At 52.1% G+C, this 20,727-nt stretch overlaps 1 protein-coding gene across 2 annotated transcripts; it reads right to left on the bottom strand.

Moving 5' to 3' along the window:
• Positions 1-18: 18 nt before the first annotated feature.
• On the bottom strand, positions 19-20,689 carry col4a4 (collagen, type IV, alpha 4). Of its 2 annotated transcripts, XM_061827489.1 has the most exons (47): positions 20,587-20,689; positions 20,185-20,283; positions 19,998-20,037; positions 16,530-16,601; positions 13,566-13,700; positions 13,307-13,351; positions 13,084-13,200; positions 12,573-12,641; positions 12,375-12,410; positions 12,169-12,231; positions 11,983-12,018; positions 11,861-11,902; positions 11,718-11,798; positions 11,590-11,634; positions 11,462-11,524; positions 10,350-10,394; positions 9,932-9,985; positions 9,785-9,845; positions 9,606-9,710; positions 9,366-9,521; positions 9,211-9,300; positions 8,978-9,135; positions 8,766-8,838; positions 8,497-8,603; positions 8,146-8,329; positions 7,976-8,044; positions 7,795-7,902; positions 7,656-7,724; positions 7,307-7,456; positions 6,942-7,103; positions 6,654-6,821; positions 6,346-6,489; positions 5,897-6,004; positions 5,641-5,819; positions 5,076-5,139; positions 4,926-5,000; positions 4,732-4,839; positions 4,496-4,603; positions 4,344-4,415; positions 4,049-4,177; positions 3,819-3,926; positions 3,592-3,747; positions 3,247-3,495; positions 2,863-2,979; positions 2,154-2,342; positions 1,151-1,434; positions 19-343 (listed from the first exon to the last, which is right to left on the bottom strand). In XM_061827489.1, the coding sequence occupies exons 2-47, from the start codon at positions 20,193-20,195 to the stop codon at positions 119-121; spliced, it is 4,929 nt and encodes a 1,642-aa protein (XP_061683473.1). In that variant the 5' UTR covers positions 20,196-20,283; positions 20,587-20,689; the 3' UTR covers positions 19-118. The 2 variants fall into 2 exon arrangements, with proteins under 2 accessions (XP_061683473.1, XP_061683474.1); XM_061827490.1 differs by lacking the exon at positions 16,530-16,601.
• Between the last annotated feature and the right edge of the window lie 38 nt (positions 20,690-20,727).

The raw sequence follows: 20,727 nt of genomic DNA, 5'->3' as shown, positions 1-20,727 counted from the left end.
CCAGAAAAGCACGATGGAGAAAGTCCAAAAGATATGTTTATTTCCATTTCTGACAATTTCAGGCGCCTGTTCTTTCAAAGGTGTGAAAGTTCTGCGCGCCGGGAGCGTCCCCGTCGCCTCACGAGCGGCCGACTTTGACGCAGACGTTGCAGCGTCCGACGTCGCTTCCGTGCTGCGCGACGGCGTCGGGCGCCGTCAGCCAGAAGCTGTAAATGTTGGCGAAGTAGTGGCAGGTCCCGCGAGGGCCTTGGCACTCCACGAAGGGCTGAGCCCGGAAGGTCGGCAGGCAACTTCCCGACGACGTCAGAGATTGACCTCCGCCCTCGTCGCCCGCTCCCGTGTGCTGAAATCCAAACGTGGACAAAGGTCAAGAGGTGCTGACTGGCTTTTTTTTTTTTTTTTTGCTCTTTGAAAGAAAACAAAAACGGCAAGCAAGCGTCCCAAAGGTCCGATTGGGGCCACTGAGGCGACGCGCGCACGAGTGGCAAAATGAAACAATGAATGTTGACGTCGTGCCGTACCGGACAACTTATTCATTTCATTTTCGCATCTCTCGTTCCTCTGATGTCTTTGTCGAGTTCGCAGCTGAATATTTTTGGGGGCCATTCGAGCACGGGAACCATCTCGACGTACCCCGAACGCAAGAAACTGAGTCGTACGCGTGCCACGAAAGGAAAGAAAAGTCGACGACGAACTTTGTTGGTTCACTTTGAGGCATCACAAAAGCAAAGAATATTCATGTCAAAAATGGGTGTACGCACAAAAATCATTTTCGCTGCTTTAGGGTCAGAAAGTGGTGTGTTTTTGTTCAAGTGCCGTATTGAGTGGAGTTTTTTTTTGTGTGCGTGTGTTTGTTACTCAGTTGACAATGTTGTCACAACTTGTTCTTGTTTCAGTGAAACGGGTTTCGTGTACGACAAAAGCGAACGGGTCCAGTCGACGCTCCAATGTTCCGGCCCTGAACCAAGATCGGAGTCGAACTAGTTCCAAGAGCGCAGCCGTAAACTCAAAACGTCGGCGTCTCGGTTCGTCTTTGCCAATTGAAATCAATTCGAAATGCGGTTTCAAATCCGTTTCGGTCTTTCTGAAGCCGCCCAGTGGCGACGGAACGGCGTGGATCGTGAAAACATTCCATCCTCGGGCTACCCACCATGAGGAAGGAGTATCCGGTCCACAGGCTGGTCCAGCCGGGCGGGCACCGCGGCAGGACGGACGACTGGCTGTGCAGAGCCGCCGGAGCCGAGGGCGCCTCGCACACGGCGCAGCGGCTGATGTGCTCTTCGACGGAGGCCCCGCCCACCGGCAAGGCGGGCGCGGCGGCCGTGGTGGACAGCCAATAGGATTTGTCGTTGCGGCCGGCGTACGAGCACGTGCCCGTGTTGCACGAGGCGAACGGCATGGTGGAGAAGACGCGCATGCACGAGCCCGCCTGGCCTGGAAAGTGCAAGCAGGTTTTACGCACCCGGGAAAGAAATGGAATCCGTTCTTCCTTCAATCAAGCAGTCGCTTTTTTTGGAACTTACGCGGATTGTACAGTTGGGACCAGATCGATGCTCGCGCGCACACCGTGCCCCTCCTTGGGAAGGTCAAGAAACCCAGTCTACCCGGCACTAAATTGACTGCGACCTAAAACCGGTCCACCACCCGGCGGCTGGGCAACCTCAGCGTCACCGTAGCAGTTGTTTGGAAGCTTGAAATCATTTCCAAAGCCGGTCTGTGGCATTTTGCATTTTCCGTTAGCAAGAAGCTCGGTGACTTTGGCGATGCGAAACGTGTTCTGCGTGAACGTGACAAACGCTTTTGTTTGAGGTGGGTGTGAGACCGGGTGCTCGGGGAATAAGTGGAATGGAGAGGTAAAACTATATCCGGGTTCTCTTTTGACTCGTTGCGGGTGGCTCTGGAACACATCCCCCATGCTAAACGGGGCTTGAATGTATTCCTACGTGATATGGAACACCAAACCGAAATCATCCACACCTGCTCATTTTGGACCCTGCTTGTTTTTAGCTCTAGCCTTGTGTCTGAACGCAGCCGAGAACCCTGACCATCGCCACGGCGACGCCTGGTCGGCCGCCGGCCAGCCGGCCGCCCGTCAGACACCGGGCCCGACCGAGTTAGACGAGACCGGGAAATAGGGGGGAAGAGAGGAGTACCGAGGTCCTGAGTGTGCGCCTTCTCCTGGCCTTCCAGGTACAACAGACTGTAGCCGGCCCACAGAATTCGCATCCCCTGTGGGCACGATGGAAGCGTTTTGGACTGGCTGTGCATGACCAACAGGAAGCCTGCGTTCAAGGCTCTGGACGGTCCAGGAGGTCCACGGTCTCCCATCAAACCAGGATCGCCTGAGGAGAAGGAAATCATATCAGTCGTCAGTTTCTTTCTCTGAGTCAAAACTTTTCAGCGAAAGGCCTGGCGCACACCGAGCGACGCCACTCAATCGAACAATGGCAAACAAATTCTAGTTGGTCACTAACCCTCGCCTTGCGCGTCTGGCGAAAAACTGCAACCTCTGGGGTTCTTATCAGCCAACAAGGGTGCTACACAGATTTGTGTCCTTTGAAGTTGATACACCGACAACGTAGCACAATTGTCAAGGATCGGATTGTTCCCAACCCCCCCGACCAGGAGGGTTTTTTGTGTGTGCCAAGAAAGACATCACACAATCAAAACTTGACATTTTCAAATGAGGATTGCATCTGCGATCTTGCGCCTGCGATGCAAATGACAAAAAGCGGCAAAACGGTGGGCCCGTCACCACAACTACCAGCACGACGTCACACTGCGCTGCACCCAAGTCGCTTGCTCTGCGGCAGCCCCCACCCAGTCTGAGTCTGGTCTGAGGGTTTGAACTTCGGATCTCACCCTTGGCTCCCACCTCGCCGTTGTCCCCCTCCAGGCCTCGTCGACCGGGCTCCCCGTCGGGACCCGGTGGCCCCCGAGGGCCTTGCGGCCCCAGACGCCCGGCATCGCCTTTCCTACCTGCAGCGCACCAAAAACCGTCGTCGTGTTACACCTTTTTGAAACTGAGAACAGATCAATGTTTCTTGAATGTTGTCCAATTGTTTACATTTTTTTTCATGATCACGTCAACATTTCCAAGGAAATCACAATGTCCCATCACTTCACGAGCTACGCGTGTGAGACTGGGAGCTGGGTACGAGGTCCCCACGGGAAACCCCTGGGCGACCCCTGCGCTATACAGAGGCCGACCCTTGGGGAGGTTGATGTCTTCCTGTAGCTTCTTACCTTTGAGTCCCTGGAGACCATTCTCTCCCTGAAAACTAGGACTTCCTGGTAGACCAGGTAGCCCAGGGGGTCCCGGAGGGCCCCGTGGAGGTGAAGGGTGAGCGGAGCAAGGAAAAACTCTGCCCATCTCCCCTTTTGGACCTGCCAGACCTGTACCGCCTTGAGACCCCAGCGGTCCAGTTGGTCCCGGAAAACCTCTTGGACCCGTGTCTCCAGGTATCCCCATCAGGCCAGGAGAACCTCGCTCACCTGATCACAAACATTTTTAAAGTAAGAAGACCTTCACAGGTTGAGGTGGGTCTGGACTACAGCAGCTTGAGCTCAGAACTATGAACACTCAGTCACCCTTGAATCCTGGTGATCCAGCAATGCCTGGTTGTCCTGTGGGCCCTGGAAGTCCTTTGTCCCCCTTTGGGCCTAGGCATCCATTGTCTCCATTGTCCCCATCATCGCCAGGTACTGGAGGGTTAGGACCAGACACCCCCTTGTCACCGGGGTAACCTGAAAGGTAATCTTAGCTCAGTCGAGTCTCAGATCAACTAAACTTTGTCAATAGTTACGTCCTGTCTGACCTGGCTCTCCATCTAATCCAGGGTCACCAGGATCTCCCAAAATCCCTTGTGGAGGATTTTTACAGTTGGGTCCAGATTCACCTGAAGGACCAACACCTCCTTGTGGCCCTGGGCAAACAAATGAAAAGTGAGTATTTGAGCAGATGTAGCCAAAACTCGGCCATTATATGTACTGGATCTTTGAAGGCTCCAAGGGTTTTCTGGAAAAACTAGAGGCCTGGTTCACACACCTCTGGATCCTGCAGGGCCTCTGGGTCCTGGAGGTCCTGGCTGTGATGAACCCGGAGGACCTGGAGGTCCAGGCGGGCCCTTTTCTCCCGGAAGGCCTTGAGAACCTTGAGAACCTGTAAGACTGAGACCTGAAGAGACAACACAGGAAACCTGACAAATCTTGCTGGACAAAGAAAGGAAGAAATAACAACGGAAAATCTCTTTGCTTTCGTCAAGGTGGACAAAGTCTTTTGCACGTTGCGGTACTTTTGTGCTTCGGGTGTCTCCTTTTTCCTCTCAGGCAAGTTGACGTACCTCTGGTGCCAATGTCTCCTTTTACCCCCTTCAGTCCATCCAGGCCATGAAGTCCCAGTGGTCCAGGAGGACCTGTTTCATCACTTCAGTATGAGTCATATTTACATGGCCGTCAAAACAAAAACAAAAAACACATACTAAGTAATTATCACCTTGGAGTCCTGGGAGACCCTGCGGTCCAGGGGGACCGTCAGCACCCGCATTACCAGGAAGCCCAGGAACCCCAGGGCGACCGCTGGGCCCCGGGGGCCCAGTCACTCCTGATGGACACATTTAGAGTTTTTACGTTTGTCAAGACTTGTAGTTCCTTTAAGATTTTTCGATTTTCAGCAGCGTGACCGCCTCATGTTTATGATGAAAAGCCTTTGGACCACATGATTGTCTGTACCTGATGGTCCCTGCTCCCCGGGCTGTCCCGGATCTCCTTTGGAACCCCTCTGGCCCGGCTCTCCACTGAAACCCAGTGCTCCGGGATCTCCTTGAAGTCCAGGAGGACCTGATGAAGGAAAACTGAATGAGTCGGCTGATTGATTGATTGCTTCAACATTCCAAGATTCCAATGTTCTTGAGTGACAATCGGACCTGGAGGTCCGGAGTATCCACGGACCCCTTTCTCCCCTGGTAAACCAGGTCTACTGCGAGAGTCTCCTTTATCACCTGATACACAAAACCAGAGTTTTTAGAGATTTCTATGAATGAGCTGTTTCATGCCGGCAGATAAATGTACGATACCTTTGGACCCAGGACGTCCTTGGCGACCACGTTCACCGGACCTCCCAGAGGAACCTCGGTCACCCTGTACAACAACGTCAGTATCTTCTAGACATGTCCACCTAATCCTCGTCATCGGACTTCAACGATTGATTATATTATTTTACTTCAAACATTTAGTACCAAAAAAAAAAAAAATTAGATGAGAACTGTACAGTCTAGATGCCCCACAGCGTCGTGTACTGCGGCTCCAAAAATGAGAAGGTAGAAGTTCCAACGCCTTTTTTCTTGCTAATGCTAACCCTTTCACCCTTACGGTAATTATTTATCATAAATAATAAAAGAAGGGAAGATCGAGATCACTCAAAAGAAAAATCTGCATGGAGGTCAATTTGCAAAGGCTGAACCACAAACATGCCGGTGCTCCGCTGTACCTTTCGGCCTTTGTACGTTAGCTGCGCCGTTTGATAGCAATACGATACACATGAGCTTTACCAAATGAATGATTATTATTATTATTGGGGGTTTTTTTTGTGTTTTTTTTTTTGTTTTTTTTTTTTTTTAATGCTTTGTTATCTCATCTTACCGGATCTCCTGTTTCTCCAGGGAAGCCGAGGAAACCAGAAGGTCCAGGAGGCCCAGGTCCTCCAGAAAAACCTGGTTTGCCAGAAGACCCAGGCAGACCCGGGGGGCCGCCGATACCCGGGGGCATGTCGATGCCCGAATACCCAGGCTTACCCACAAGGCCTTGCGCACCCTTACTCCCTGGTAGCAAGAAAACAACCAAATTGTCTGGTGTGAAAGCTCTTTCCGAATACCGAAATGCTTCACTTCAGTCGGACCTCGTGCACCGGGGAACCCATTGACACCGGGGGGGGCCGGTTTTCCTCTCACTCCTTTGATGGGGACACCCAGTATCTCCCCAGGAGGTCCCGGGTACCCTTTACAGCCTGCAGAGACACAACAAGAAGACGAGATTTTTGATGCGCATCCACCCATTTTCTCCCCCGCTCATCCTGATTAATGTCGCAGGTGAGCGAGAGCCTATTCCAGCTGACTTTGGGGTACACCCTGGACTGGTCACCGGCTAATGTCAGGACATGTACTGACAACCAGTTCAAACAAGTTGGAGTCTCAGTGAATGTTTTTGGAATGTGGGAGGAACCTGGAACGAATACCCACAGAAAACATACAAGCATGGGTCGCACAACCAGATTTGAACCACCATCCTCAGGACTGTGAGCCACCGTTGACTGATACGATGTGGATGATAGGAGATTTGTGTTTATACCTCTCTCTCCTTTGGGACCTTGAAATCCTGGCCTGCCATCTTGTCCATTAGATCCTCTCGCTCCTGTCCTGCCTGGATATCCTGGGAACCCAATCCGTCCTGGTACCCCTTGGGCACCATTGTTACCAAGGGGTCCCCTCAGACCTGATTGAGAGATGATGATGTCATGTGTTTCATGAACAGGGATGAGTCCAAAACCCCTTTGAGTTGGCCCTCACTCTGATCTCCATGTGAAGCGCACTTGATAGACAAAAAAAATGAAAAAAAACCTTCAATGATGAAAATGTCAGTGTCGGGAAGGTGCTCACCTTTCGGGCCGTCCGAGCCCGCCAATCCAGAGTCTCCGCCGGGACCGGGCGGGCCCGGAAGTCCCGGATACCCAGGAAAACCCGATGACCCTGGTTTACCTACAGGGCCGCTGGGGCCATAACCCGGGAATCCCGGTTCTCCCACTTCACCTTTCTGCCCAAAACATCCTGAACACAGCCACGAAGAGGAAAGAGAGGTTTTAGGTCTTCTTTCCCCGACTCCAATCACGAGTTCCCGTTGCAACAAGAACCGTGTCATCAGGGAGTTCATCTCAGGTCATACTTTACCCGGGGGGCCAATTGCGCCTTGTCGACCGAGAGGGCCTGCGGGACCAGGTTTTCCTCTTTCACAGAAATCGTACATCGGGCCTGGGGGACCAATAGTGCCCATTGCCCCATCCTGTCCTCTCTGGCCCTTTACCCCGGGTCTCCCGGGGAGACCCAGAACTCCTGAAGAGAAAGAGACGCAATCTAAAAAGAATACCAATGTTTTTGGTCTGTACCTATAAATCTGGACAGATGGACAACAACTATTTGGTTCACGCAGAGGGGCTAGTTCAGATCACCGCCTGTTTGTTGCTTTCCAGATGGGATTGTGAACGTCTGGAGCATGTCACAAAGCAACAGACCCAGCACTGCGATTTACCACTCACCTTGAACACCCTGCTTGCCAGCTTGGCCTGGAATTCCCTTCGGTCCCTGAGAGCCCGCTAGCCCTGGGAAACCAATGGGTCCTGAGGTCCCCACATAAGAATCTCCAGCTGGTCCTCTAAGTCCAGGAGTACCTGGTGCACCTGGAGAGCCTGGTGTACAAAACATGTATACGTGCTGAAGGAGATCATTGGGAAATTCCGCACGTGAATTTGTTAGCATGGCAAAGGTGGGGACACTCCTCCTGTTGCCGTAATCGCCACTTGCTGATTGTATACATGGATTCCACATCGACCCTTCTCTATAATGGTCTATTTTCTCAGAAATCCTCCTGCCTAGACAGAACAGTACCTGGTGCTCCAGAAAAATTGAATCCTTCAAGTCCTTCATCTCCAGTATCTCCAATAAAACCTGGCGGTCCTGGCACAGGTAGACAGGATCTCAGTTATCACAGCTACTGGACAAAAGTCTGCTAAAAATGCATAGGTACCCGCTAGTCCAGGTGGTCCAGGAAGTCCCGACCGTCCCTTTTCTCCTTTAGGTCCATCAGGCCCTGTGAATCCAAAGAAACCAGGGGGACCTGGAAGTCCTCTGAGGCCTGGGCAGGGAAACAGGAGTCGGATACACAGTTGATCGAAAAGTAGATGGTAGATGATCATCACGGTGCTCACCTCTATCTCCGGCCTCCCCTTTTTGTCCTGGAGCTCCAGGTTTTGGGGGCACACAAGTAAGCGTTTCGCCTAGCGAGGAAATGGTGAATCATGAGTCCAACGTTGTCAACTGCTTTTTTTTTTTTTTTTTTTTTTTTTAAAGCAACCTTTTCAATAAGGTGGAGCTTTACCTTGAACCCCTTTCAAGCCGGGGACGCCAGGGAAACCCAGAGGTCCTGGGGCCCCTGGGTCCCCCCGCCTTCCGACTGCTCCAACCACACCTAATCCCTGGGGGCCAGTAGGTCCCGTTAATCCTTTGGGACCAGGGAGACCTGGAAGGCCTCGGTGCCCTGGAGGCCCCGGGTAACTTTCTCCCTGAAAACAAACTTAAAGTAAGCACAAAAACACATGTGCAATGGTTTTTATGCCATTTTTTTCTGGTCTGCGGACTCCCCAAAATCTTAACGTTATATACAATGATTAATGCTTCAATGACTTTTCTCATTAGGGTTAGGAGCTTTAGCAATGAGGGAGCCAATGACCTGCGGTCCAGGACCTCCAGGGAGGCCTGGGAGTCCATTCCGTCCCCTTCTCCCAGGGAAACCTTGTCTGCCAACAGCACCCGGCTCACCGCTATCGCCCTTCTCACCTGGAAACAAAATTGTGATCAGTGTGAGACATGGAAATGTTTTCATCAGCTCGCTCGACTTCAGCATTCACATTCTGATGAGCTCTCTTGACATTTTAACATCACCACACGACTCAATATCCATATCCACTTCACCCCGGAGGTCAGAATCACTCAACTTGCCTTTAATGTCTACCACAAGGAAGTCTCCTTTTTGACCTTTGAACCCTTTGACACCAGGTAAGCCACCGAGGCCCTGTAATCCAGTCAGTCAATCAATCAATTAGAACAGAATCGAATTTGAACGTTTCTTGGAGTTGAACAAGCCTGGCAAAGAGAGTCCAGATTTAAGACCCCGTTTGCTGCAATGACTGTTCCGACTTTTGTTTCCTTACCGGTTGTCCTGTCGCTCCAGCGTCTCCCGCGAAGCCTTTCTCCCCTATTGGCCCCTGAGCTCCAGGGGACCCTTCATAGCCCACCGACCCGGGCTCTCCCGCTCGGCCCGGGGCTCCCCTCGCCACAATCGGAGGACAGGAGCATTCACCTTGGCGACCTGAGCAAAAACCCATCCCCGTTAGGTCTGGCTCCACAGGTAGCAAAAACAAACGACTGGAGCCTAACTACAGACCTTTGAACCCATAGTAACCTGGGGCCCCCGAGGGCCCTCGATCGCCAGGTTCCCCAGATACTCCGGGCAGTCCGGGAAGGCAGTAATAGCCTGGGAGAAAAACTCAACTGTCAGCATAATGAAGGAGGAAGTATTCTTTCACAAATGCGGCTTACCTGCCCTTCCCGGTTGTCCTTTGGCTCCTCTGGGTCCTGGGCTTCCCGGTCTCCCTGCTTCTCCAGGGAATACCTGATCTGTGAAAACTTGACCCGGATCGCCTCTCACACCTCTGCTTCCTGGAGTCCCCCTCGCTCCCACCACTCCTGCTGGTCCTGATCGCAGTTCGGGATATCTCATTGAAGTAAAGTTCCTCAACGGGTCAAATAGTTTTTCATGGAAGACTCCTGTGCTCTGACCTGGGTCGGCTCTACCAGGGGGTCCTCGGGGTCCGTGCATTCCCATCAACCCACGATCTCCTGGAGGTCCCATCAGTCCCAGACGTCCTGGATCTCCAGCGTCACCTTGGATCAAACGACCGTGTGTGTAGCGTTACGTTGGAAGAGTTACTGATCGGTGTGCGCGTGTGGACGTTTACCCGAATGTGTGACGAGGATTTCCTGAGGCAGGCCTTTAAGACCAGAATCTCCTCTTATGCCCTGGGTACAGAAACAAAACAAAAAAAAAAAAGGCTGGCACACCACATGTGGGACTCTCGTCTCTGTGGCGTGTTCAAAACCCTAACCTTTGGGCCTTCTTGTCCGATCAGACCCGGAAGACCAGAACTTCCGACAGCGCCCTGAAACACAGTTGCGCGCGCGGTTATTGCGGAGGATTGGCCCGCAAAATCCGGAGACCAGATTTAGAAAGAAACCACTCACACACTCTTTAAACGCATTTCAACTACAGAAATAAATTAAAATAAAAAGACACTTAAACGTATTGGAACCGCTTTTGACATGCTGACGTCAAACGCAAATGCCACAGATGGGCTAACGGAGGTCAGCTGCCCACCGTGTGGCGGAACGGCAGCGTATCTTACTGCGCCACTTTGAATTTGGACTTTGTCCTACAGCCCACTTACAAAACAACAAATCCGGGATATGTCACGAGTTGCGACGTATGGAAGGTGAACGCGATACTCACTGTGTGACGGAACTCACCCGTGCTCCTTTGCAACCGGGTCGCCCTCGACGTCCTGGCAGTCCCTGAAGATCCCAAACACAAAGGAGTTGATTCGCTAAGCTGGCCAATCACGGCGGCTAGATTGCGCGTGCTTTTGCCAACGTGTTCAAGGAGGCCCTTCTGATGCTTTTGGTGGTGCAACATTCGGAGAGGGGACCACAAGTGCTACACAAAGTTTATCAGTTAAACGTATTCCCGAGTTACAGGAAAGAAATCCTTCGCCCTGATCATTTTGCGGAAGCCGGGAGCCGCATTTCGGTTGCTCCGGCTCGATCCCGAGTGCGTTCCAGTTGGATGTTTTGGTCCGTCCCGCGTAACAATGAATCCAAAACCCTTCTGGGGCAGCCCTCCGCTAAACGAACCAGACGGAGGGAAAACGCACTTTTGTCATAACCGCTACTGATCCTTCACAAGTTCCGTATTCGCATCGCCCAAGAGACAGCGAATTTGTTTCCGTTTGCTCGCTCGTCATTCACAAGCCGTTTCCTGTTAGAATTTGAGCTTATTTCATTCAGTGGACCGCAAACGTAGAACCGCGAGTTTTAGTGCTCTTCCCCACCGGTACCCGCTAACGCTTCATTTTGTTTGGTTTTTTTTTCTGTTGCTGTTGTGCTCAGTAATGTTGTGGTATTTACTCTTAGTTGTCGTCGAGATGAGATCTTTGTTCTTGTTTTTTTTTTTTAACTTGCCGTCGTGTTTTGCACTCGCGGGCCACCGTACATTTTGACCGATGTTGTGCGTAAATCAGCAGACGTTCTTCCACGGCGCCTCCGACCTTCAGGCGTGCTTTTGCGGGGCACAAAATCAGCTATCACAATTCTTCTCAGGTCTGCAAGACCACATCGGGGGCGCCGCAATCTTCTCTTTGCGTATACCGCCTACAGAACACTCAAAATGAATTGCACGGAAATGTTCTATTCTTGCGTGTGCCCAGTTCTTAGATCAGAGTCCGTATCAGTTTACGTGTGCGTTCCAAGTTTGCGCCCGTTTCAGCACATGCAAACTTTTCGTCAGTTTCCATGACAACCGCCAACCAAACACTCACTTTCCTTTCTACAGCGAGCGAGACCACCAAAGAAGAAGGACTCACCCTGGGTCCAGGAGGTCCCACAATCCCCTTCTCTCCCTTGATGCCAGGAAGAGCATCCAGACCCTGAACGTCCAAATGTGCGCGATTAAATCAGTGAAGGATCCATTGAAACTCCAGAGTGGACTTACCGGCAGTCCTGGATCTCCACACACCCCTTTGGGTCCCATTGGCCCCTGAAGCAGCAGCAGAAGAGAGAACATTAGGTCCACCAGTCGAAAAGGCGACTGCTGTCATGTGGTTGGGCGAGGCGAGTCACCTGCTCTCCTCTGACAAAAAATTCCTCTGGGGGATCGACAATCTCAAATGGCCCCGGGGGCCCCTGGACGCCTTGTTCCCCCTGCGGACCAGAGCGTTAACGGCTGCCCTCGCGTCACAAAATTGTCCGTAACTACTTTGTACCTCGTCTCCTTTCAGTCCCGGCACCGATCGACCTCGGTCGCCCTGAAACAAAAATGCAGGCAAACATCTGAGTGTCGTTTCTTGCTGCGTCATCCTGCCTCCAAACAAGACGCTCTACTTACAGGTGGACCTCTGAAACCTGGCAAACCAGGGAGACCCTGCACACACACGGGCACACGTTGATAAATACCGAGCGGCGCAGTAGCTTTCGCTGACAATGCCAATAAACCGATTCGGATTCCCAGTTTATCTCGGTTGAGTGCGTTCAAAGGATTTTGCAAGCGTTCGATGTGAAAACGTGTTCTCACATTTGTTCCGTCAAGACCAACAGGACCTGTTAATCCTCTCGAACCTTCCAGACCCTGTCCACCCTGTATGCAGACAGACAACCAGACTGGCATGAAGACACATAGACATGAAGTCAGAGAGACCAGAACTCGAACAGGCAGGAAGTTCACGTGTTGCAAAGTCAGAGGGACAGGAAGTCGGGCAGGCTGCCGTACGGTAAACTCACCGGCAGACCAGGGAGACCCCCGGAGCCGGCGTCACCCTGTCAGATGCAAACAAACATTGAGAAAAACTTGCAGACAGGATTCAACGCATCAGTCAGCCAATGAGATCCTTTGAAACATCAACGTGGGCGGGACTAAAGAAAGACGTAAGCCATAGAGGTGGGACTGAAGATCTCAGGTGTGATGTAGCGACCACTCACGGTGACTCCAGGGTACTGGAGAAAGAAGAATGCTGGCTCTCCTGGAAATCCTTTTGGTCCTTGAAGACCCTGCAACACAGGCCAGTCAGTTAAGTCACGCAACCAATGAACACATCCATCCCCCACCCCAAGATAAACCACAGACACTTTTCTGGGTTTTTTGAGACCTGCGCAGGATTCTGTGGCAAAACAAAACAAAAAACAAAAATCCTTGGTGCTTTCTTTTGGAACATAGACTTTGGTACAAAACTCTCGTAGGGGCACCTGCGTCCCAGCCTCAGGTGGTGCCGTCCACTTCTGATGAAGTGGTCTAGTTTGCTCATATGGTCTAGATCAGATGATGTGGCATAGATCAGATGTTGTCATTTACTTCAGGTGATCTCGCCTACTATATGGCTACTGAAAAGGTCTGTTTGGGGTGCTAGGGTTTGAGTCAGGTTTCTTGCAATGCGGTGTAGTTCACGTGTTCCCGGTTGCGACCCTAAGATGCAGACCAATCAGTAGTTCTGACCACGTCACCGCTGGGCCCTTGTTCTCCAGGTAGTCCCGGCTCTCCCTGCTTTCCTCTGGTCCCATTACATCCGTCTACACCTGGAAAACCGGGACCGCCGCCTGGGCCTGTGTGACCCTGATTACACAAACGAAACCAAAGCTGATCATCCACAAGAAAGACAGTCCAGATTCTGCAAATTGGGATGCTGAAGATGAAAATTCAGTGGGACAGAACTGCCTACCGGGACGCCCTCTAAACCAGGAAATCCGGGAACACCGACAGCTCCCTAAAATGAAAACAAGAGAGCAAAGTGTGCAAATGAATTCCTTGAAATGTATCTTTCAAGAAGTTGAAGTGTGTTTAAATGAAAGTGTTCCAAGTGTGTGGGAGGGCTAAAACTATTTCAAGAAAACTTCTCTATCGTGGATCTATCCGGACTATCGTGACGGTATCCCCTACGACGAACGGGGTTATCGTATTCACAGTCTACGTTTATTCACCATGTCTCCCTTCGGTCCCGGAGATCCTGCTGGGCCTTCGGCCCCTCGCTTGCCTTTCTCTCCTGGAGGACCCTGCGGGCCCGGGAAGCCTGGGGGCCCCTGAGGACCCTGACGCCCAAGAGACCCTGGAGATCCCTGAAGAAACCGAGCGAAGAGTCAAAGCTACATTTGAGATATTTCAAGTGCAGTCGTTGTTGAATTGCAATCACATGTTCTGACGTTTTTTTTTTTTTCAGGATTTTTTTTTTCTTCTGTGGGGAGTAATGTAATGTATGTATCTTGGGACGGGCCACAGGACATGCTTCTCCTGGTCCCTGCAATTGTCAGAACAGAATCCCTCAACCTACTCAAATAAATGCTCGACCGTGACATTTGATTAATACTGCTGATACTATCATATTACAGTCTCAAAGGAGAAATTCGGTGCTTTGCATCCAATGGGTCATGTCGTATGTACCCTCTTATGACAACGTGATGTTCATTTCATAGAGAAGATTTTTTGTCGACAATTCTGAATTTTCAGGGGCGCTGGCATTTTTGCCAGTCACACGACGTGAACTGTGCGGTTCCAAACGCTGGATTGCATGGGACACCGTTTATGGCCAAGCGCTCATTTCTCGAATGTATCCTCATCTGATGAAGAAATAGCAGTATCAGTGGATCGGGAAGACGGAGGAATACGTACGTACAGATTTGAACCTGTGGCTGGAATTGAATATTCGGATGGTTCTTCAGGCGGAATGACGCCGAGTCCGACTACTCGGAGGCCCACGCGCGTCATAAGTGCGTAAATGAAGGCCCCCCCCCCCGGCAGCCGCGGATGGTTCTTCGGACGGGAATGACGCGGAGTGTGACGAGCGAGCTTTTAGGCGGCGGAGGCCGCGAGCCGAGCTTTGGTGGCGGCGGAGCCCTTTAAGCCTAGCTCCCTAGTTTACCACGACATTACACATCCTTGGCCAAGACGTCAAAAGAAGCATCTGACGCGTCTCCAGTCTGAAAACGAGCCATCGTAGTTACCTTTGGTGCATCACTGTCAAACTCATCGTTGATGACTTGGTTTGAGTTCTGGTGCCTCCCGCATTCATGAACGGTGATCCCATCTCGCTCCCACAGCATGTCATCCGTGGCGTTTTTTTTTTGGATGCTAAAGAGTCTTGCTTGCCTTTATTTCTCATTATTGTCAGCGCTTTGAGGGGAAGGTCCAGCCTCCTGCCCCCGTTCGGCCACAATCTGTAGCAGCTCTCCATGGCGTCAGGTCGCGGTCAGTCAAAACGGAAGCTCAAACTACGTAGAAATCAGTGTCATTTGGCGCTTTAAAACAAAAAAAGCGGGTTTTTCAGTTTTGTACGCTATCCCTATCCCTTATTTATTTCTTTTTGAAACGATCGCACTACGTAGTTTCAGCTCACGTTGTTTTGCTTCGTCATGGGCATTTCTTTCAAAAGCGGCTGCACATCTATCTAGTCCCTGTTGTCGACATTTTTTTCTCTCCGTTTAAGTTCCAACAAACTCAGGGGCGGTCGTTCCTGATGCTCGCTGCGGTAGCAACAAATATGCTACACTAACTATCGTAATGCAACGCTTCCCCCGACCCCAGGAGGTCAGCGTTCAGAGTTCAGGTAATATATACATACATCTGGAACATAAGACATTGGATATCATGTTGAAATTTATATGTATGCCTTTTTTCACCCGTCTACGTAGCTGTGTACGACTTTTACTTTTCATCCCTACCTAAATATATTGACTTTTGGAAACTATTTTTTGGGAAGAAATTGCGCGTTATTTTTGAGTAATCGGGGGTAGGTCAATGTCCGTTCCGTTTTTCGGTTGAACGCGACGTCCCAACTCGACCGGAATCGGGTTTGTGCGCGTGCGCCGACGGGAACGCGTCAGATCGGCGTCGGGATTATGACGGAATGCTCGGAAAGATTTCTGTCCCCGGACCGCCGAAGTTTGAGAAGCGACGTTCCGGTGATTTCGCATCAACCAGGTTCTAGACAATAACCCCAAGAATAACAAGAGGACACAAACGGGCCCCACGAGGGGATTCGGCGCGTGTGATGAGATGTGACAGGTCTGATCTCTGTTAGTTTTTGCCCTCTGCAGCTTTCTCTGAAATTATTGACGTGTGAAATCAGTGCGACAGACGCTTTGGCGTTACGCTTTCTGTCTGTCTGCGGCCCCCAGCTGTACAAACACAAACACGTACACGCGAGCGCGAGCGACATCGTACCAGAAGGTGATGTGAAACCAGCGGGACCAGCGACCCGCGTGTCAAAGAACACGTTTCTGTGCATGAGCTCAACCTTGACCGTGAGATTCTCCAACATGGCATCCCCCCCAGGGAACTCGACCTCACTGTCTTAACGCCTCACCTGGACCAAATACTGGACGTCACTGGCTAAGTTCTGGAAATGGCTGGCCAAATTGTTGTCTTGGGTTCTCCGCGTCACTGTCTTAACTCCCGGAATTTCCAGTTGAGGAAGTTCTATACGTCAGTAATTTATACAGGATGAGGACGCCCCTGGCAGAGTTGCGCTCAGCGTTCTGCACACAACCGAGCTAACTTCTGGATGGACGTCCTTGTCCAACTTGAAGACGACACTGTCGAAGTTCAGGTCCTGACTGGCAAATCTCTGAACTTCACTCTCTGAGTTCTGGGAAATCACCAGCTAACGTCCTTGGCCAACTTCTGGAGGTTATTGTTTTAAGTTCGAGGCATCCCGAGCTCACTTTCTTAAGTTCTGCTCTCATTTCTGGAGCTCACTGGCAAAGTTCTCGACGTGTTTGCGTCCACTCTGCTCAAAGTCCTCCTCTTCTTAGTTCTGCTCTGAGCCGTACAAATTCGCAAGGTTTGAAAATCTTGTTTGTGGTTCGTTGTGTTGTGTTGTGTTGTGTTGTGTTGTGTCATGCTTGAGGTGTGACAAGGCGTGACCGGTCCGGCTGCAGGCGGAGTCTCACCCTCGCCCCCTTCGCGGGAAAGCATTGACAGGAGGAACAGTCTCGCCCCCCGCACAGCTCCTCGTCGTCGCCCTGGACACAGCCACGCCGTCGTCGGCGATTGTCAATAACGGCATTTTGTGCGACACGGTCATCGATATCACGACGAATCATCGCAGCTACTCAGAGTACGGTGTCGTGTCCTCAGGACGACACTGGGAATATGACGTCGTACAACATCAATAAAACGGCTGCGATGACATGGTCGCACACGCTCACGCGTCAATAACACGGTTGACATCGTGACAACAACGTGGCGGGGAAAAAAACTTGTATGAGACGTCGATTTGTGAGTCGGAGGTCTGAGACGTCACGTGACGATGACGTGACGGGGAATCCGTCGCGCGCCAACGGTGGCCTACCGCGAGAGTTGAAGTGAGGCGAAAAAGCCGAAGCCGTCGGGGTGAGTCGGGTTCATCGCGAGCGGAGTGCGGGCCGCTCGGCTGGGTGACTCCCGGCAGACAGATTGTCAGATTGTCAGATTCCCATCACGCGTCCGTGTTTGTGTTGCAGGCTGCATTCCTGCCACGTTGCGTCAACTAAGTTAGCAGTCGAGCGTCTCTATCAGCGGCAGGAATGTGAAAAGAAGCGCCGCCGCTCGCCGTCGCCGCCACAACGCAGACGCGGGTCCCGTGCGTGGCGACAAGCTTCCCGCGTGCGCCTGACCCATGTCCGCCATGAGCCCGACACGTCTCACAGGTGTCCTTTACGTGGCCTTCCCGTCCCACGTACGGTCCCCACACACATCCTGCTACGTGTGCTGTGCACTCGGGACAGCACACCAACAGTGATCTTTGGTTCCGAGTCTCTAGTGTGTCCTTCATATATTCCATGTACAGCGTAGACACAATTTCCAACACGTTACCTTCAAATGGCCTGCGGGGTCCATCTTCCACATTCAGTTTCTTCTGCCTTTTGAATATCGCGATCCATCTATTTTCTTCTGGAGTCTGCTCCAGGGAAGCCCAGACTTCACCCTCCCCAGCCACTTCATCCAGTTCTTCAGGGGCAGTCCAGACGAGAGAAGTCGTCGTCTCTCCGCCGCGTCCTGGGTCATCCTGAGTCCGCCCCGCCGGGAAGGCGTCCCCATCAGATGCCCCAGCCACCTCATCCGGACGACTGCGCTTCTCAGCCTATCTCCGAGGTAGAGACCAGACACCCTGCGGAGGAAATTCATTTTGGCCCCTGGTGTCTGCAATCTTTTTCTTTAGGTCATCACCAGAGATGAAGCGAGGAACTGAGATCGACCACTAAATTGAGACCTTCACCTTTCGGCTCAGCTCCTTCTTCACTGCAACAGAGGCTGCGTGACTTCAGACAACTTCACCGATTCCCCCGTCGACCTCCGGTTCCATTCTGCCCTCACTTGTGAATGACACCTCAAGATACTTGAACTCCTCCACCTGGATACCCGACCCAAAGAGAACACTCCACCCTTTCCCGACCAAGGACCACCGTCTCAAATTTAGAGCTGCCAATTCTCATCCAAATCTTTCACACTGGACTGCAAAACCCGGCAGCGAGAGATGAAGAACGCACCTTAATGAAACCAACAGAACCAGATCATCTGGGAGAGAAAAAGGTCACCGAATTCTGTCCGTAAATTTTTATGGACAAAATTAGTGAAAAAGCGCAGCCTTTGCAGAGTCCAACTCTCACTGGAAACAACAGGTCCTATGCCTCTGCCACCGGTCCTATTGGATTCAAAGAGCCCGTGTCACGGGGTCGCTTAGCCCATTTTCCCGGAGCACCCTTCCCAGGACTCTCAAAGTGACCGTGACCATCAAATTCAGAAAGCATTTGTAGCCTGCTTGGATGAAGTCCCGTGTGGAATTTCCTCAAAGCTTTTTGGAAATAATTCAATTCAGTCCATCCATTTTCTTCGCCGCTTATCCTCAGAAGGGTCGCGGGAGTGCTGGAGCCTATCCCAGCTGTCAACGGGCAGGAGGGAGGGTACACCCCGAACTGGTCGCCAGCCAATCGCAGGGCACGTAGAGACAAACAGCCGCACTCGCAGTCACACCGAGATGTTGCACGTTTTTGGGATGTGAGAGGAAACCAGAGTATCCGGAGAAAACCCACACAGGCACGGGGAGAAAATGAAAACTCCGCACAGGGGATGGCTGGGATTGGAATCGGGTCCTCAGAACTGTGAGGCCAACGATTGACTGTGCTGCCCCAATTCGATTCCACTCACCATGTTAGGGTTTAAAGCCGTGTGACCACCAAAGCTCCAAATCTCCTTTGCTTGTTGGTATCTACCAGCCGCCTCTAGAGTCCCAGAGGCCAAAAAGGGCCAAAAAGGGCCTCCTTCCTCAGATTGACGGAATTCCTCCGCCGCCAGCGATTGCCGCGCCGGCGGCCACGGCCTCAACGATGGGGGCCCGGACGGAACGTGGTCCGCCCGGACGCGGCATGGCCCCGCTGTCCCCGGGTTGTGGGCAAAGTTCTGCTGGCGGTGGGAATTGAAGGTCCTTCTGACTGGGGACTCTGTCGGATATTCCCAGCGGACCTTCACACTACACTACATTTGGGTCTGCCAGGATGGACTTGGCGATTTGACCAGCATCAGGAAACGATTGGTTGTCAGCTCCACTCCGCTCTTCACCTGCTTGCCGAAGGCAGGCGGCTGCAAGTATGGTGAAACGACCACAAAGGTGATCACTGAAGTGCGGTCTGAGTCTGAGGGTGTCCCGGGGCCAAGTGCACGTTTGGCCAGCCTTGTGTCTGTTCACTTAATCCACGATGATCTTAAATTCCAGTAAGAGAAGACCAATTGAGTTCCTCCCAAGGTCTCACTATCATTGCCCGCGTCAGCATTGACGGAGTCCCCAGTGCTCTCCAGAACCACTTTGGGGACTCCAAATAGGGTGGGTACTCTTTGCTGCTTGGTGTTCGGGACATTGGCAAGCCCCATCCTCCCACAAATGGTAGCTACCCTCTCGTCCAAGAAGTTAAACCGCAACGTACGAGTTCCCAAGCGCAATAAGTATGCCCACACCTGGACCGCGTCTCTCAACTGCAGAACGGAAGACGCTTCGACTCCTCCCAAGAGGACTGGTACCAGAGCCTACGCTCGGTTTCGAAGCGTGCCCGACTCGATCTACTCAGGCCCGTTTTCTTGCCAGAGAGCGGTCCCGAGAGTCAACGTTACCGAGTGAGTGTACATCCTCAGGGTTGCTGAGCAAAGCTTTGTCTGATCCCTCGCCTTGAACCTGGATGACCCAGCCAAGAGCATAAAGCCCAAGGCAACTTCCATTCTACCATCACTGGGACAACCAAAGCCCTCCGCCACGATAAGGTGACAGGTCAGGAAGAGGCCCATGCGGCGCGTGTGTTGTAGCGTCTCTATGTACCTGGTCTGTTATTAGACAGGAAAGGCATCTTGTCACCGGTCAAAGAGCGAGAGGCAGATCATGTCCGACTTACCCCAAGAACAGCGGTGCTGGTAAGAAGCATCAGGAAACACCTGAGGACACAGGTGGACACGGGGGGGGGGGGGTTAAAATGGGAGTCTCAGGTGCTCAAGCTGAACACGGATGGGCACAGGGAGGGGTGGTTAAGGGGTCACAGGTGGACACGGGCGGAAGTAGTTGTTGTGTACTGGTTCGTGCACCTCAGTCTCATGTTGCTTCCGCTGGTCGAGCAGAATCCCCTCTGCCGCTCATGAGAAGCGCCGCCCACTCCTCCTCCGGCCGGTGAAGAGCCCGCGATGCTGCACACCACACCGACACCTTCAATGTGACTTTGGGGACACCTCAGGGTGCCCTCTCGCTACCCAATCAGTTTTGCTTTTCAACATCAGCACATGCTATCATGACACAAAAAATGATGATGATGATGCTGCTCCAAAATAGGAAACAACTCAGGACCAATCCCGCATGAAGAAGCCATCCCAATATTCGGAAACCCCGATTGACCCGCAAAAAGACAAAGTGTGAAAATCCGACTCGATGGAAGTGCCAAATCCGACTTGCGGATGAGCTGATGACTGACGGCTGTCGGCTTCCGGCCTTACCTTGGCGTGCTGCTGCAGTTGCGGCGCCGCTTGTCACTTGTTTGTCTTCATGTCGCCCAAAGAGACTCGAGCGACTCCGCGGGCCGCTTCGGGGTCACGCGGGGCGCGACGCGGGAGCGCGCTTCCAAGGCAGCGAGCGAG

This window comes from Syngnathoides biaculeatus, chromosome 8 (assembly GCF_019802595.1).
Source record: "Syngnathoides biaculeatus isolate LvHL_M chromosome 8, ASM1980259v1, whole genome shotgun sequence".
NCBI lineage: Eukaryota > Metazoa > Chordata > Actinopteri > Syngnathiformes > Syngnathidae > Syngnathoides > Syngnathoides biaculeatus.
Note: the sequence above shows the minus strand (reverse complement) of the source record. Positions and strands in the feature narration are given on the sequence as shown.